Source organism: Tiliqua scincoides, chromosome 4, assembly GCF_035046505.1.
Source record: "Tiliqua scincoides isolate rTilSci1 chromosome 4, rTilSci1.hap2, whole genome shotgun sequence".
NCBI lineage: Eukaryota > Metazoa > Chordata > Lepidosauria > Squamata > Scincidae > Tiliqua > Tiliqua scincoides.
Window position 1 is genome coordinate 11,669,564 of NC_089824.1, and position 13,748 is coordinate 11,683,311.

The following is a 13,748-nucleotide window of genomic DNA, read 5'->3' on the forward strand; positions in this document are numbered from 1 at the left end:
AGACGCTCAACAGATGGTAACATTTATAAATTGTTGTTGCCCTGAGTGGGATTAGTTTGGTGACCCAGACGTGAAAAGCTTTATATCTCATTACTATATCTTGTAAGAGACCCAGAACCAGATTCCGTGTGTGGCACCAATTCAGTGGAGAATCCATGAGATCAAAGTTGCTTTTGCTTGTTAATATTTTGCATTGTTTAATTTTGTTTATATGGATGCTGTTCTAGAAAAATTTGTAATTCTCCTTGCTGTCACAAGCTTCTAAATTGTGAAATATTTTTCAGCCAAAAATATTTTTAATTCATGGGGCTTTCATTGAAACAGGGATCAGATTTTATTTATCACTTAATGAAAGTTGTAACTGAAAAGTGCATGTTACAGTTGAAAAATAAATCATATTTTTAATTGTCCATATGTCAGTACTAAGTGGCTTTTGCTCACAGCCAGCTTATCATTGTTTCAAGCTAGTTAAATCTTTTATTTATCATCAGTCTGTAGTGGTGCCCACCCTTTCAAAGGCAATATTGGATTCCTATAAACAGAGCTTTATACAATAGGCTTAAGACACTTGACTGCTTTCCCTCAACTTTTTGGTCTGTGTCTAAGTTCATTCTTTCTCTCTAAAATAAATCCAGCTTTTTTATTTTAGAAAAAAACACTGCATTGAGAAGATAATAAAATTTTTGAACAACATTACAAAATTAAATTTACCTATTCACTGTTTATTCCCAAAGTCTACATTGAACAAGATAGTTCTTATATAAAAGCTTGCCCTGCTCATAAGAACATAAGAAGAGCCCTGCTGGATCAGGCCAGTCTAATCCAGCTTCCTGTATATCACAGTGGCCCACCAAATGCTTCAGGGCAGTGTTTTTCAAACTGTGGGTCTGGACTCACTAGATGGGTCGCGCTGCAATTTGTGGTGGGTCCCCATTCATTTCAATATTTTATTTTTAATATTTTCAACTTGATGCTACCATGTTATGTGACTGCATTTGGGGAAGTGTTACAGATCTGTACTTTTAACAGGCTATTGTGCATATGATAGTAAATGGAACTTACTCCTAGGTAGAATTGGGTAGGATTGCAGCCTAGGATTGTTAAAACTTTTCCTTCTTAATGATGTCAATTCCGGTCCTGATAGATTCTCATTCTAAAAAGTGGGTCCCAGTACTAAAAGTGTGAGAACCACTGCTTCAGGGAGCACATAAGACAACAGACACAACCTGCATTCTGGTGCCCTTCCCTGCGTCTGTCCCTGTGTCTGTCAGGCAGCCTACCTCTAAAAACAGGAGCTTGTGTATACCTACCATGACTTGTAACCCGTGATGAACTTTTCCTCCAGAAATTTGTCCAATCCCCTCTTAAAGGCATATAGGCTTGATGCCATCACTGCTTCCTGTGGCAGGGAGTTCCCCAGACTAATTACATGCTGGGTAAAGAAATATTTTCTTTTGTCTGTCCTAACTCTCCCAACACTCTAGTGGATGTCCCCTGCTTTAGTGTCTCTCTATTCACTCTGTCCATCCCCTGCATGATTTTGTATGTCTCAATCATGTCCCCCCTCAGGCGCCTCTTTTCTATGCTGAAGAGGCCCAAACGCTGTAGCCTTTCCTCATAAGGAAGGTGCCCCAGCCCAGTAAACATTTTGGTCTCTCTCTTCTGCACCTTTTCCATTTCCACTATATCCTTTTTGAGATGTGGCAACCAGAACTGGACACAATATTCCAGGCATGGCCTTGCCATCGATCATTTAAAGAGTATAACAGTGGCAATTGTCAGATGCTGTGGAAAAAAGAGAGAGGGCAGTTTCTCATGGAAACTAGTGCACTGAGTGAGTTCAAATATATTTGATTCATGTGGTACAATCTTTATATTACCAATAATATAACTCATTGCATGGGTAGATCCAGAATTTCGGAACAGTTTTCTAGCAGAGGCCCACCTGAGTCCATGTGTGCATGCTTTACAACCTATCTGTGCATGATAGGTTAACACTGTACTATATGAGGCCATATTTTTCATTTTTTATTCATTAAGGGATTTATTGTAGTTATGGAAGCTGATGACTTGGGCCCAGGTTGTAAATACCAGAATGTAAATATCTCAAGTAAAAACAGATGCCTTCCTTTTCCTTGTATTTGTTGATTTTCAGTAGGTCAATTGTTTATATGCTTTTTTTCTTCCTGACAGTTGTTTTTCCAGGTACCTTAAATTTACTGTGGAAAACTGGAAAAACTGGATAGTTTATTTCTTGGCTTAAGGGAGGCTCATTGTGAGGCTCATTGAGAACTGGCATTGAAGTGTACTGATGTTTAGCAATGTGATAGGACAAGAAGTTGGACAGAAAGCTGAAAACATTATATTCTTTCTGATGGATTTCAGACTAACTTGCATACATTTTCCACATTGAGAATCTTGATCTAGAAAAAATGGCCCTTACTTTTTTATTGTTTGTTACTCTGCTTTTCTAGAACTACCTTATAATAACTGAAAACAGAAAAAAAAAAATCTTTACATAAAAGAGAAATGTGCTATTTAAACTAGAGGAATTGTACCAGAGGGTAATATGTGAAGCTGCTTTGAACTTTTAAAGTATTTATCGGATTTCAAATTGAACTTAACATTGTCCTAGCTCTGTCACAACTGTTTTCCAAGATGATTTAAGCCTTAGGAGATCTTCAGTTCAAAGTTATTTAATTGATTTGAACAGGCTGAGTGACCAAAGACCTCCCCAGAGGGCAATGGTGCATTCACAGTGTTGTTGAAATTATTCAGCATTTTCTTACGGAGGCTCATGCCTGGTCTTCAAGTGTACAATTTAAAAAGGAAAGTTGGCCTACCTTCAATTCATTGCCATTTTCATTCTCTTTCTCTCTTAGGCATTAGATCAGGACAGAACTGCACTACAAAAAGTGAAAAAATCTGTAAAAGCAATATATAATTCTGGGCAAGGTAAGCTTTCTTCCTCTAAATTTCAGTAGAAGTTCTTTAACTGTGTTTGTAAAACCATTTTTACTGTTTTACTGAATTGAACATTGTTAGGAATGGCTATTGTCAGGAAAAGTACTGGAACAAGGCAGGCTGACTGAGGGCCTATCCAATCCTTTCCAACTTTCCAGCTCTGGTGTTGCCGCAATACAACTCTGTGGTAAGGGAACACATGTTCCCATATTTTGAGAAGGCCCCTGTGACTGCCCACCCACCACAGGATGAGGTGCACACCTCACAGGCACACCTGCACCAGCACTGGAAAATTGGATAGGATTGGGCCCTGAGGGAATTAGTGCCTAGAAGTTAGTGCTCATGCACCCCTTCCTTTTCCTTGCTTCTTTTTTTACTGGGTCAGTAGCCAGATGGGGAAAAACTGATAGTCTTTATCCACTGCCACTGTCCTAACCTACAGAGATTAGATTTGGGGGAGGATCTGAGGAATAAAAAGCCCTCTCAAAAGAGCATGGAACACTAGTGTTTATTAAAAATCAAAGCCACAGTAACAAGTGCAAGGATGATCAGGTGTGACAACCCACTGAATTGTACATGAACATGGACTAGGCAAGCAAAGAGTCAAAATGGGATTAGTTCATTAAAAATCCAAAAGAAAGGTAATTAAACTGAATTATAAAAAAGTTTGTGTGGGGGGGGAGGGTAGGAACAATACAAGCTGACTGATGGGACAAGCTTGAATTTGGCTGGAGGGACACAAATATAGCTTGTCCAAAGGGATGCAATAACCATAAATGCCTAGGAGATGGAATTTTGATGCTACTTGGGAACAATTCATACAGATCCCAATGTGTAGCGAAATTGTGAAGTTAGCAAGTAGCTTGGAATGATAGAAAGCAAACAAAAGGAAAACAAATTCTTTAACATGTCTAGGTAAAATTACAGTCCCTATTGCTAGCTACTTGTGTTGTCCAAGGAATCTTGGGCCCTTCACCTACTGGAGAGTAAGTTGGTATGCCTTATGTGAACCAGTGTCAGATCTCACAGCAGAAAACACCAGAGCATCCTTGTGCTTAATGTTAAGTAATCTAGGTTGGTGTATCCGCTGAAGCTTCACAAAAGCATTTCTTGCCCTGGCCGCCACCTGGTTGTCCAGGAACAAGGAGCATTCCTAAACCTGATCTTTCAAGGGAGAGTACTATCCCAACCACAGCAGACAAAATACCCAAAACCAAGTTGGCTCTTCTGTTAACAAAAAACCCCTCTGTCTTGTCTGAATTCAGTCTCAGCTCAGTTTGAGCTTTGAACTCAGACACTGGTTCAGAACCTCCACTACCCCCCAGAAACAGTTGTGAATGGAGAGGTGGATCTGGGTGTTATTGGGATACAAATCTTCAGGTGATTTCTCACAACAGTTTTCATGGAAATGTTTAAAAGCATGGGAGAGGAGATGGAGCCCATGTAGGCAGTAAGAGCAAACCATTATCCCTGTGTTTGGAATATTTCTCAGTTAACTCAGTGTAGCTGAGAAGATTGCTTTATCTACAGTTACTGCTGTTGAGAATCATCAATGAAATTCACATAACAATGGTCACTGACTCTCTGTTCCTTTGCCTGTGTGCAAGCACAACATGTGCGTCTTCCCCCCCCCCCCACACACACACACACTTTTGCCACTGGAGATAACACTTTCTGCTTCTGATGAAGTGGTCTCTAACTCAGGAAAGCACATGTTGAAAGAAACTTGTTTGTCTTTAAGATGCCACACGAACTTTGTTGTTACAAATTAAAATGAACTATGATCATGCTGAAAACCTGGTTTTAATCAGGATTAAGAAAATGAGTTTGGAAGTGTGCCTGGGTCAATTTTAAGTAGAGTTTTTCTGTAAAGACGTATTTCCTGCTGTTTGTCATTCTCAGTGAATGACATTTTATCCTCCCCCCCCCGCCCTCTTTTCCAGTACTAAAGTTGCCTAATGTTTGTGGTGTGTGAATTAGGAAAGATGTCCCATATCATGAATAATTACAATGGCTTTCTTATTTTTTAAGTCATTGTGTGTTAGAAAGAATCAGCCACAGCCTGTGCAATGTGTAGGACATAATTTAAGAACCTTCCTAGAATATGTTTAGAAGAACACGATTAACATCCTTTCCAAAAAAAACTACTGCTAAAGGAAGTGCTTAAAGGGGTTCTTTCATATGTGTGAGTGTGTGCGTGCATTTGCAAAGTTTATTTATTTATTACAGATACAGGTAAGGAAAATGGGTTAAATTTAGGGCTGGGATTACATAGGTTACACATGAGGATATTGGTCATAGATTACAACATGTCTTAATCCAAAAAAGAAATCAACAACGACTAAAAAACAAAGTCATTGATACAAAAATTATCATATTTGTTATACTAATTAATGATTTAACTAAACAATCACTATTGTTTAACTAAAATTATTTATCCAGTCATAAAAAGGCTTCAAATCTTGCACATGCAATATTCTTGCTGCTATACTGATATGTGCAATAAAATGTTTCTTATATTGGTCTTCAATTTCTGATATCACATTTAAGAGGAATAATTCCGGTTTGAATGGTACTACACAATTACAATCTCTTGTAACAATATATATCATTTTCCAGTATTTCTTTACTTTCCACATATCCACCACATATAATAAAGAATTCCGTCATTCTCTTTGCATATCTAACAATTATTTGATGACCATTTTTTTAGTACATTTTTGCTACTTCCTCTGGAATTAAATATCATCTATAAAACAATTTATATAAATTCTTCTTTAGAAGATACCGCTTTAATTATCTTAATACCACTTTAATTATCTTAATATTTTTGTTCCAACTTTGTTTTCATTTCATTGATTTGATTTGACATAATTAATGGAATACTTCTCACTTCTGAGGAGAATTCAATCCATTAATATCTACAAAATAATTTCCACTTGTTGTTCAGCCATTTGCACTTCCTGTTTTAGTATTTTCTTTGTTCTGTCTTGATATTTTCCTTCTTGCTCCTCCCACTGCTCCTTCCACTCCTTCTTCTTCCCCTTAACTCTCTTATATTTCTTGATCCATCTCTTTTCTTCTTCCATTTTCTCCATTTTATTCTTTTTTAATTTAATCCAAAGATTCTTCTTCTTGAAAGGACGCGCTCTCTTTCTCTGAGAGTTCCCTCTTTTTTCTTCCTGAAAATTCTGAGTTCTAATAATAAATGCTGCTTTTTCCTACTCCTGTCTCATTACAAAAATCTCCAATTCTTTAGTTTCATCTGACATTTTGTCCATTCTTTTTTCCATCCCCTCCATACCTTTCTTTGTTTGTCTGTTTGTCAGGGAGGAGTTTATTTGCCTCATTTGTTCAGATAGTTTTCCAACCTCTTGCTTCACTTCATTTTTGAATTCTTGCAACATATCCATTAATGAAGTTTGGCTTTCGCTAACATCCTTTAAATTTTTTGATGTCATTCTTATCAGTATCAAATCAAGCCGATATAATTCTGGCTTTAATTGTTCAGGTCTGAGTCAAGCCTTTTGCAGCAAAAACGAAAGTGAAAGTTGTTAATTGTTAATTTCTTTTCCATGCATACCATTCCAACAGGGTGATCCTTTATCTTCCCTTATTTACTTTTCTTCCGATCATCCTTGTTACAAAAAAGAAAAAAAAACTGCTCCAACAGGGGCTTTGTTAAATCCACATTCGCTCTTTTTCCCCTCTGGGTGGCTGCAAGCCAATGTATAATCTTAAAGTTGTCTTTCCCTCCCTCCAACCTCTTGATTGCAATTCTTTTTATAGCCTTTTAATGAACTGGTTACTCACAGTTAAAGGCTTTGTTCGCTTTCATGTTTTATCTATGCCGTGGGGGGGGGGGTGTCCTCAGCTGTCCAAATTGTCTCTGAAGATGGTGTCCAGGATACGATGTGATTCAGCACAGAGCAATCAGGGAAAATATCTCTGAAACCGTCGTCTCAAGAAAACTGCCCCGTTCAAGCTCTCAGCCTTCGTTCCTTCTTCTTGACAACGAAGAGTACCTCATTGTTGAGGTCCTTGGAAAACACATCTATTTAGCAGTTTCCCCCCCCCCCCGAGCCCTCCAAGATTTCCTGCTACTTCACTGAGTGTTAACTCCGCCCCCAAAGGGGTTCAAATAGCTTAGTATGGCTTGTATCTAAGCCATTTTCACCTGCTTAAAAAAAAATAGTACTTTGTGCCCCTCTTTGTAGAATAGCTTTTGCTGTTTCGCTCTTCCCATAGTTCGGAATTTAAGTAGTGAATTGAGTGTGCCTTTGTAGCACAGGAAATGCACATTCCCTTCTAACCAGTAAAGACTTTTTTTGGCAGGCTTCATGCACTGCCTGTAGTTGCTGTTTCTCAGAAGTCTGAGATAGTTTTGTATCAGTTTATTTATGTTTAGATATAGAAGAGCTTAAATAAGGGGTTACCGTGAAAAGATTATGAATTAGAAATGCGCTCTTATGTGACAAATTGTTTCAATGCTACTCTATGTGTCTAACAAAATGTCTTTAAATCCAATTAACATGTCAACTTTACAGGAAGAGTTAATTTTGCATACGCTTTGTGTTTCAAACTAGGAGAACCAATATTTGGAACATTTGGAGACCCACAATAATTCATAGTTGGTGGGGAGAGAGAGCGGAAGGAGACTCTCTTCCTTCATTTGACCCTTTAACCATCCACACCAGGGGTGTCCAAAGTTGGCAGGAGGGCCACATCATCTCTCTGACACTGTGTCGAGGGCCGGGGGGGGGGAAAGAATTAATTTACATTTAAAATTTGAATGAATTTACATAAGTTTACATAAATGAATATATTAAAGATGAACTTATATGAATGAATGAAGGTCTTGCAATAACTCAAGGCCCATAAAAGGTCTTGCACAAAGCAAGGCTGGCCTTTTCTTTGCTGCCACTACTGCATCACAGAAGTGAAACAGCAAGCAGTGGAGGAAGCCCTTATCCCACAGCTCACACGAGAGGTCAAACAGTCACCCTCACTCTGAGAGTAGTTGCGTCGGGCCAGTGTGGGCTCCAACAAATCTCCTGAGGGCTAGAGGCTCATTGGAGACTGGGAGCTCCCTGAGGGCCGTATTGAGAGGCCTTGAGGGCCACATGTGGCCCCAGGGCTGGGGTTTGGGCACCCCTGATCCACACAAACAGCTACTACTGATGTTATGTATATATGTTAATGAATTCCACTGGAGAATACAGGTGTGAGACCCGGTAACTGCGGATTCTGTATCCACAGTTGCACTGATCTGCGGATGCGGGATTCTCTTGCGCGGGACCCCCTTGCGCTGTTCAAACTTACCTGGGGAAAAGGGGTAAATTCTTGTTTAAACTAGGTTGTTACAAGCTTAGCAGCTCACAGCGACCTTCAGGCTGCCTCCCAGCTACCTGGTTTCTTCTAAACAAGCCAGAGACTTACAGGAAGCAGACCTTAACTGCTCCCTCTTAACCTCTGGCTGATTTTTTTCTTCTTAAAGGGCCAGGCTGCCAAGGGGCAGCCTTCTCCTTCAAGGAAGTTTTAGGCTGAAGTAAGTTTTTAAAGGACCTAATGGGCTTGTGAGTAGCAAGTGAAGGCTCCAGGCCCCCCCCCCCAGCCCATTAGGTCCTTTAATGTCTTAACCAGCCAGAAAGTTTTTTGAAGCAGAAGATCATTAGGATTGTCTACTTTAAAGGGACCTTTTTGCTGGGGAAAGTTCTTAAAGAAGCTAAAGGGGGAGTGGAAGTGGGGTATCCACACACACACCCAGTCCATTAGCTTTTCTAAGAATCTGCACCAGCCAGAAGCACCCTTTAAAGCAGAAGATCCTGCTTTAAAGCAGGGGTGCGCAAAGTTTTCGACATGAGGGTTGTATCATGTATCTGGCATAGTGTCGAGGGCTGGAAAATAAATAGATAAATAATAAATGCATGGAGGATGGATGTGCTGAGAGTTTGATTGAATGCAATAAGTGGTTGGTGGTGGAAGGAGGAGGGTAGCAGAGGGCAAAATTGATTTGCAAAGGGGGGAATGAATTTTGAAAAAGCATCAAGCAACCTACCATGCAAATACAGTGGTGCCTCGCATAACGAAGTTAATCCGTTCCGCGAATCCTTTCGTTATGCGAATTTTTCGTTTTGCGAATCGCGTTTTCCCATAGGAATGCATTGAAATTTAATTAATGCGTTCCTATGGGCAAAAAAGGTCAAAACGAAGTCAAATTTGGTTTACAAAGTGTTTATTACGTGCTCTTTAAAGGCATACATACTGTACAGAGGATTTCTAAAATTTGAAGCATACACGAAATTTTTAATTTTTTAAAAAATTTGTTTTGCGAAGCACGGACCTAAAAAGTTTTTGGTATGCGAAGCACGGACCTAAAAATTTTTCGTTATGCGAAGCATGGCCAGAAACTTTTGTTATGCGAGTTACCAAACTCAATCGAAAAACTCTTTCGTTATGCGAGTTTTTCGCTGCATGGGGCATTTGTTATGCGAGGCACCACTGTATCAACCTTTTTTTGTCTCAGGTTCTGCTTTGCTTTAAATTTTACTAACATTTTATTTATATTCCAGATCTCTCAGCATTGGTATATATCTCATTCAACCACTAGAGGTGCCGAATGTAATGCATGGAATGGGATAATTTCTTTCCATAATTTTTTATTTTTAGCCCTGAGAAACTGGGGAATCTGGGGGGCCAGATACAATCCTCCCGAGGGCCGAATTTGGCCTCCAGGCTGGGGTTTGAACACTGGGAATTGGGGTAAGACAAGCTAATTCTTGTCTAAGAACATATCCCAGGTCCTTTAACGTAGAAGATCCTAGTGATCTTCTTTAAAGGGACTTTTTTGCTAGGGTAGATTCTTAGAAAAGCTAATAGGTTTTGGGGTGCAGATCCCTTGCTCCCCCCTCCCCCTTTAGCTTCTTTAAAAACTTTCCCCAGAAAAAAAGTTCCCTTTAAAACAGATTGTAGTGATCATCTGCTTGAAAAGACTTTTTGGTTGGGTAAGACCTTAAAGGACCTAATGGGCTTGCAGGGGTGTGTGTGGAGCCCCTGCTAAACTTCCTTGAAGGATAAGGCTGCCTCCCTGCAGCCTGGCCCTTTAAGGATAACAAATAGCCAACAGGAGGTTAAGAGGGAGTGGTTAAGGTTTGCTTCCTGTTAACCTCTGACTTGTTTAGAAGAGATCAGGCTGCCAGAGGTAGCTGTGAGCTGCTAAACTTGTAAAGATCTAGTTTAAACAAGAATTTCACTCCTTTCCCTGGTAAGCTTGAACGGGGGGGGGGCAGGCTTCCGTGGTATCTGTGGGGGGTGCGTAATGATAGCTTTATATCTGAAATGAAAATGAACTATGACATAAAAGCATACCATTTCCTCTGCTGAGCTGTTTATGTTCCTCATACAGTACTTAGTGTCTCTTTAAATCAGAAAACACGTCCTGGTACTTCTGATGAACATGATGGAGAAATCTGATGTAGATAGTCTGACCTTATAAATAATGGACCAATTGTACCACAGTCTAGCAGGTTCAGCTGTCAGAAAGAAAACTGACGGATTTGTTGTTTTCCATTCGTATGCACTGTAGAGTGTGTAAGGGACAATAAGTGTTTGATGGAAGGGTGCTGAAGCTGAAACAGCTGATGCAGCTATGTTCTAGATCAGTGTTCTTTAAACATTTTCCCCATGACCCTGTGCAGTGGCAATGATGTAATCAGCCCTCTGTGCTGTTGCAGCTGGGCAGCATCCTGTAAGTGCATTGGCAATGATGTCCTCTATGGGCACTGCAGTCTTTTATGAGCAACTGAGAGGTGGCCAGTATAGGGGAGGGCAGGTGCAGATATCCACCCATGAGATGGAGAGATGGGGTGAGATGGAGAGGAGGAAAAGGGAAAAAGTGGCAGATGAAGGTATGACAAGCTTCAGGGAGTGGAAAAGCATGAAGGAACTGGGTTGTGTATTTTGACCTTGTAACCCAGTACTAGGTTGCTAGTAGTACTTTGAAGAACTCTATTCCAGATGACCTGGTTCAGTGCTGCTTTTATTCCTTTATACCACGGCTTTTCAAACTGGGGCGTCACGATGCCCCAGCCTGCGGGTCCTGGCCCCTTAAGGGGCGGGGCAGCCTGGAGGCAGGGAGGAGGCAGCGGCGCAATTCCCAGGATTGCGCCGCTCATGGGGGCTGCAGGGGCTTGGGTACACATACCCAAGCCCCTGCAGCCTCCCGGGCGTGCAGGGAGCCTGGCGCAACCTGCAGCAGGGCTCCCTGCAGCAGTGAAAGTAGACGCGGAATTTAATGAATATAATGAAAGGAAATGTTCTAAAGCGAAAGTGGAGCGCGATCACTCCGCATCTACTTTCACTGCTGCGAGGAGCCCTGCTGCAGGTCGCGCTGGGCTCCCCGCATCCCCGGGAGGCTGCAGGGGCTTGGGTATGTGTACCCAAGCCCCTGCAGCCCCCCTGAGCAGCGCGATCCTGGGGATCGCGCTGCTGCCTTCCCCCTCCCCTGCTGCCTCCCTCCTCCCGCCCATTCAAGAACTTAGTGGCTCTCAAACTCTCCCAGAGTTTCAAACTCTCCCAGAGAGTTTGAGAACCACTGCTTTATACCAAAACTTTTTCTTTCTTTGGTGCACATTACCTTTCATTATATTCATTATATTCAAATGGAGAGAGAGCACAGCTCAGTGGAAGAACACCTGTTTTATCTGTGGATGAACCAGATTCGATCCCTGGTATCTCCAGTTAATTGTATTGTCTTCACAAGATGCAAGACTCATGTCGGATTCACCCTGGGCTGAAACAAAGAAACAATAATAGCTGTTTCTTGTGATGAAAATCCCTACCTTTTGCCACCTCCTTTCCCTGTTTTTGAGAGGCTTTTGTGCTATCTCAGTACCTGGGAGACGGGTGGCATCTAAGACAAGTCTTTTGTAAATTACGTATTTTCTTGGCTGGATTTCTCTGAAGGGATTCTGGCAAACCCTCCTGCTGAGATTGACATGCCAGCTGGTTGATCACTCCAGTCCGTCTGACCAGGGCAGGTACAGAACCTCAGAATCATAAGCCATCCAGTTGGATGATCATAGGGTTCCTCCCCCCCTTCCAATGCATGCAGCTGGTTGGGGTTGCTTTCTCTGGCTTGTTGCTGATATACCAAACCTGTGCATTATTAAAAGGTATGCCTATGCCTCATAGGAGTGTAGGAATTTGTCCTCTCCCTTTCCTGGAACAGAGTGAGTAGCTAAAGATGGGGAAAAGTATCCAACTGTTAGCATTCAGTGACTTGATTTCATTTTACGCTTGTCTTTTAAGCTCTGTCAACCCTTTGCCGACAGCTTGTCATGTCAGTCATGTTTACTTTTGTATGTGTCTTGCTTTTTGACCCTCTGCAACCCTTTCCCTTTTTATTTGTTCTATTATAAACTCCTTTTAAAATTGATTTCCTGTCTGCCCTGAGTCTACTAGGGAGAGCGAGTTCTCATCCTTCCTAGACTACACCAGTTATAGTTTGGTTTTAAATTGGACCCCTTTGGATTTAGAGATGTCTTGCTAACCAAGAGGATAGGTGTTCGCTTTACTTGTCTGGACTTTCCAGTTTTGTTTAATAGGAAATAAAAGTTCCTATTAGCGTCGATCTAGTTTTTTCAAGCATTTAAGCTGCCTGTAACCTGCCTAGGTAATGCTGTAAGTTTGAATGCTTACAGTGACCTGTAAAAGTGAGATTATTTTTGTCTGTTAACCTTTCAACAACGTTAATGGGTGGGGGGTGGCTGGATCTGTTGATAACTTAATCTGTAGAGATCTGATCCACAGATACAGGGGCCCACCTGTATTGAAATCAGTGTCTAGCACCTTGAGGCTAATCCTAAATACATCCATGGAATTCCTTCTGAGTTCCTTTGAGGCTTGTACATTGCATCCAGCTTGCCTTCCACCCCCAATTTTGGTTTACTTTGCTTAGCATCCTCCCCTGATGGAGTGTCTGGAGATCTGTAGTGAATGTCATGGTGGCTGGTGTTACAATTAAGGTGTTACAAGAGGGTTACTGGTGATTACTTATTCAGTGTTCATCTTGAGACAGGAACAGAATACCCACGAGGAAATGCTGGGAAAGTGCAGTGTCCCTTTTGTTAGAGTTTATGAGAGAACCCTTAAATACATGGGAGCTCATTATACAGAGCGTTGACTGTTACAAGGCACGTTGATATATTTATGTGGATCTGCTTGTATGTGGAATACGTAGTGTAGATATTTAACATTTTATTTTCAAATTGTATTTATGAAGTATACACGAATAATTAAGTTTAATATTAAAGATGCAAAGGACAGTTGTTTCTAAAATTGGAATAAATACTGAGCTAGTTTTGGAAAATTAATTTTTGTCATATCTGCTACATTGGTGTAACTACAGCTGATTTTATCATGTAGCATTGAATGTGAGCTACAGTGTACCTCTAAACTCCAGCACAAACATCTTGAAGAAAAGGGGGTTTCGGAGGCTAAAGTGGTCCAAGAATGCTTACTCATTGTTGCTTAAAGTTGTGTATTTATCCTTTACAGAATAGTGTTTTTTTTTTAAAAAGGTTTAATTTTTGTGACGGTGGCTTTTCTTTTTATTTTGGTTCTTTTTAATTTAGGTTGTGCCCTCAGTTATTCAAAACCCAGTCAGGGAGCTCACCACTCTTACTGTTAACCATCTTTCACTAACCACAAATATCAAACTTTCCCCGTGTTCTGTATCAAACCATTTAGCCAAAGGAGTATGTTCAGTTTTGTTGAACTATATT

The 13,748-nt window shown here is 40.7% G+C and overlaps 1 protein-coding gene across 5 annotated transcripts in view; it reads left to right on the top strand.

The window, feature by feature from the left end:
* ASAP1 (ArfGAP with SH3 domain, ankyrin repeat and PH domain 1) overlaps positions 1-13,748 on the top strand; it is a 184,042-nt gene that overhangs the window by 88,246 nt on the left and 82,048 nt on the right. For all 5 annotated transcript variants that reach the window (XM_066623058.1, XM_066623061.1, XM_066623062.1 and 2 more), the window contains one exon: positions 2,883-2,955. In XM_066623058.1, the coding sequence (XP_066479155.1) occupies positions 2,883-2,955 (73 nt within the window). The remainder of the gene's footprint in view (positions 1-2,882; positions 2,956-13,748) is intronic.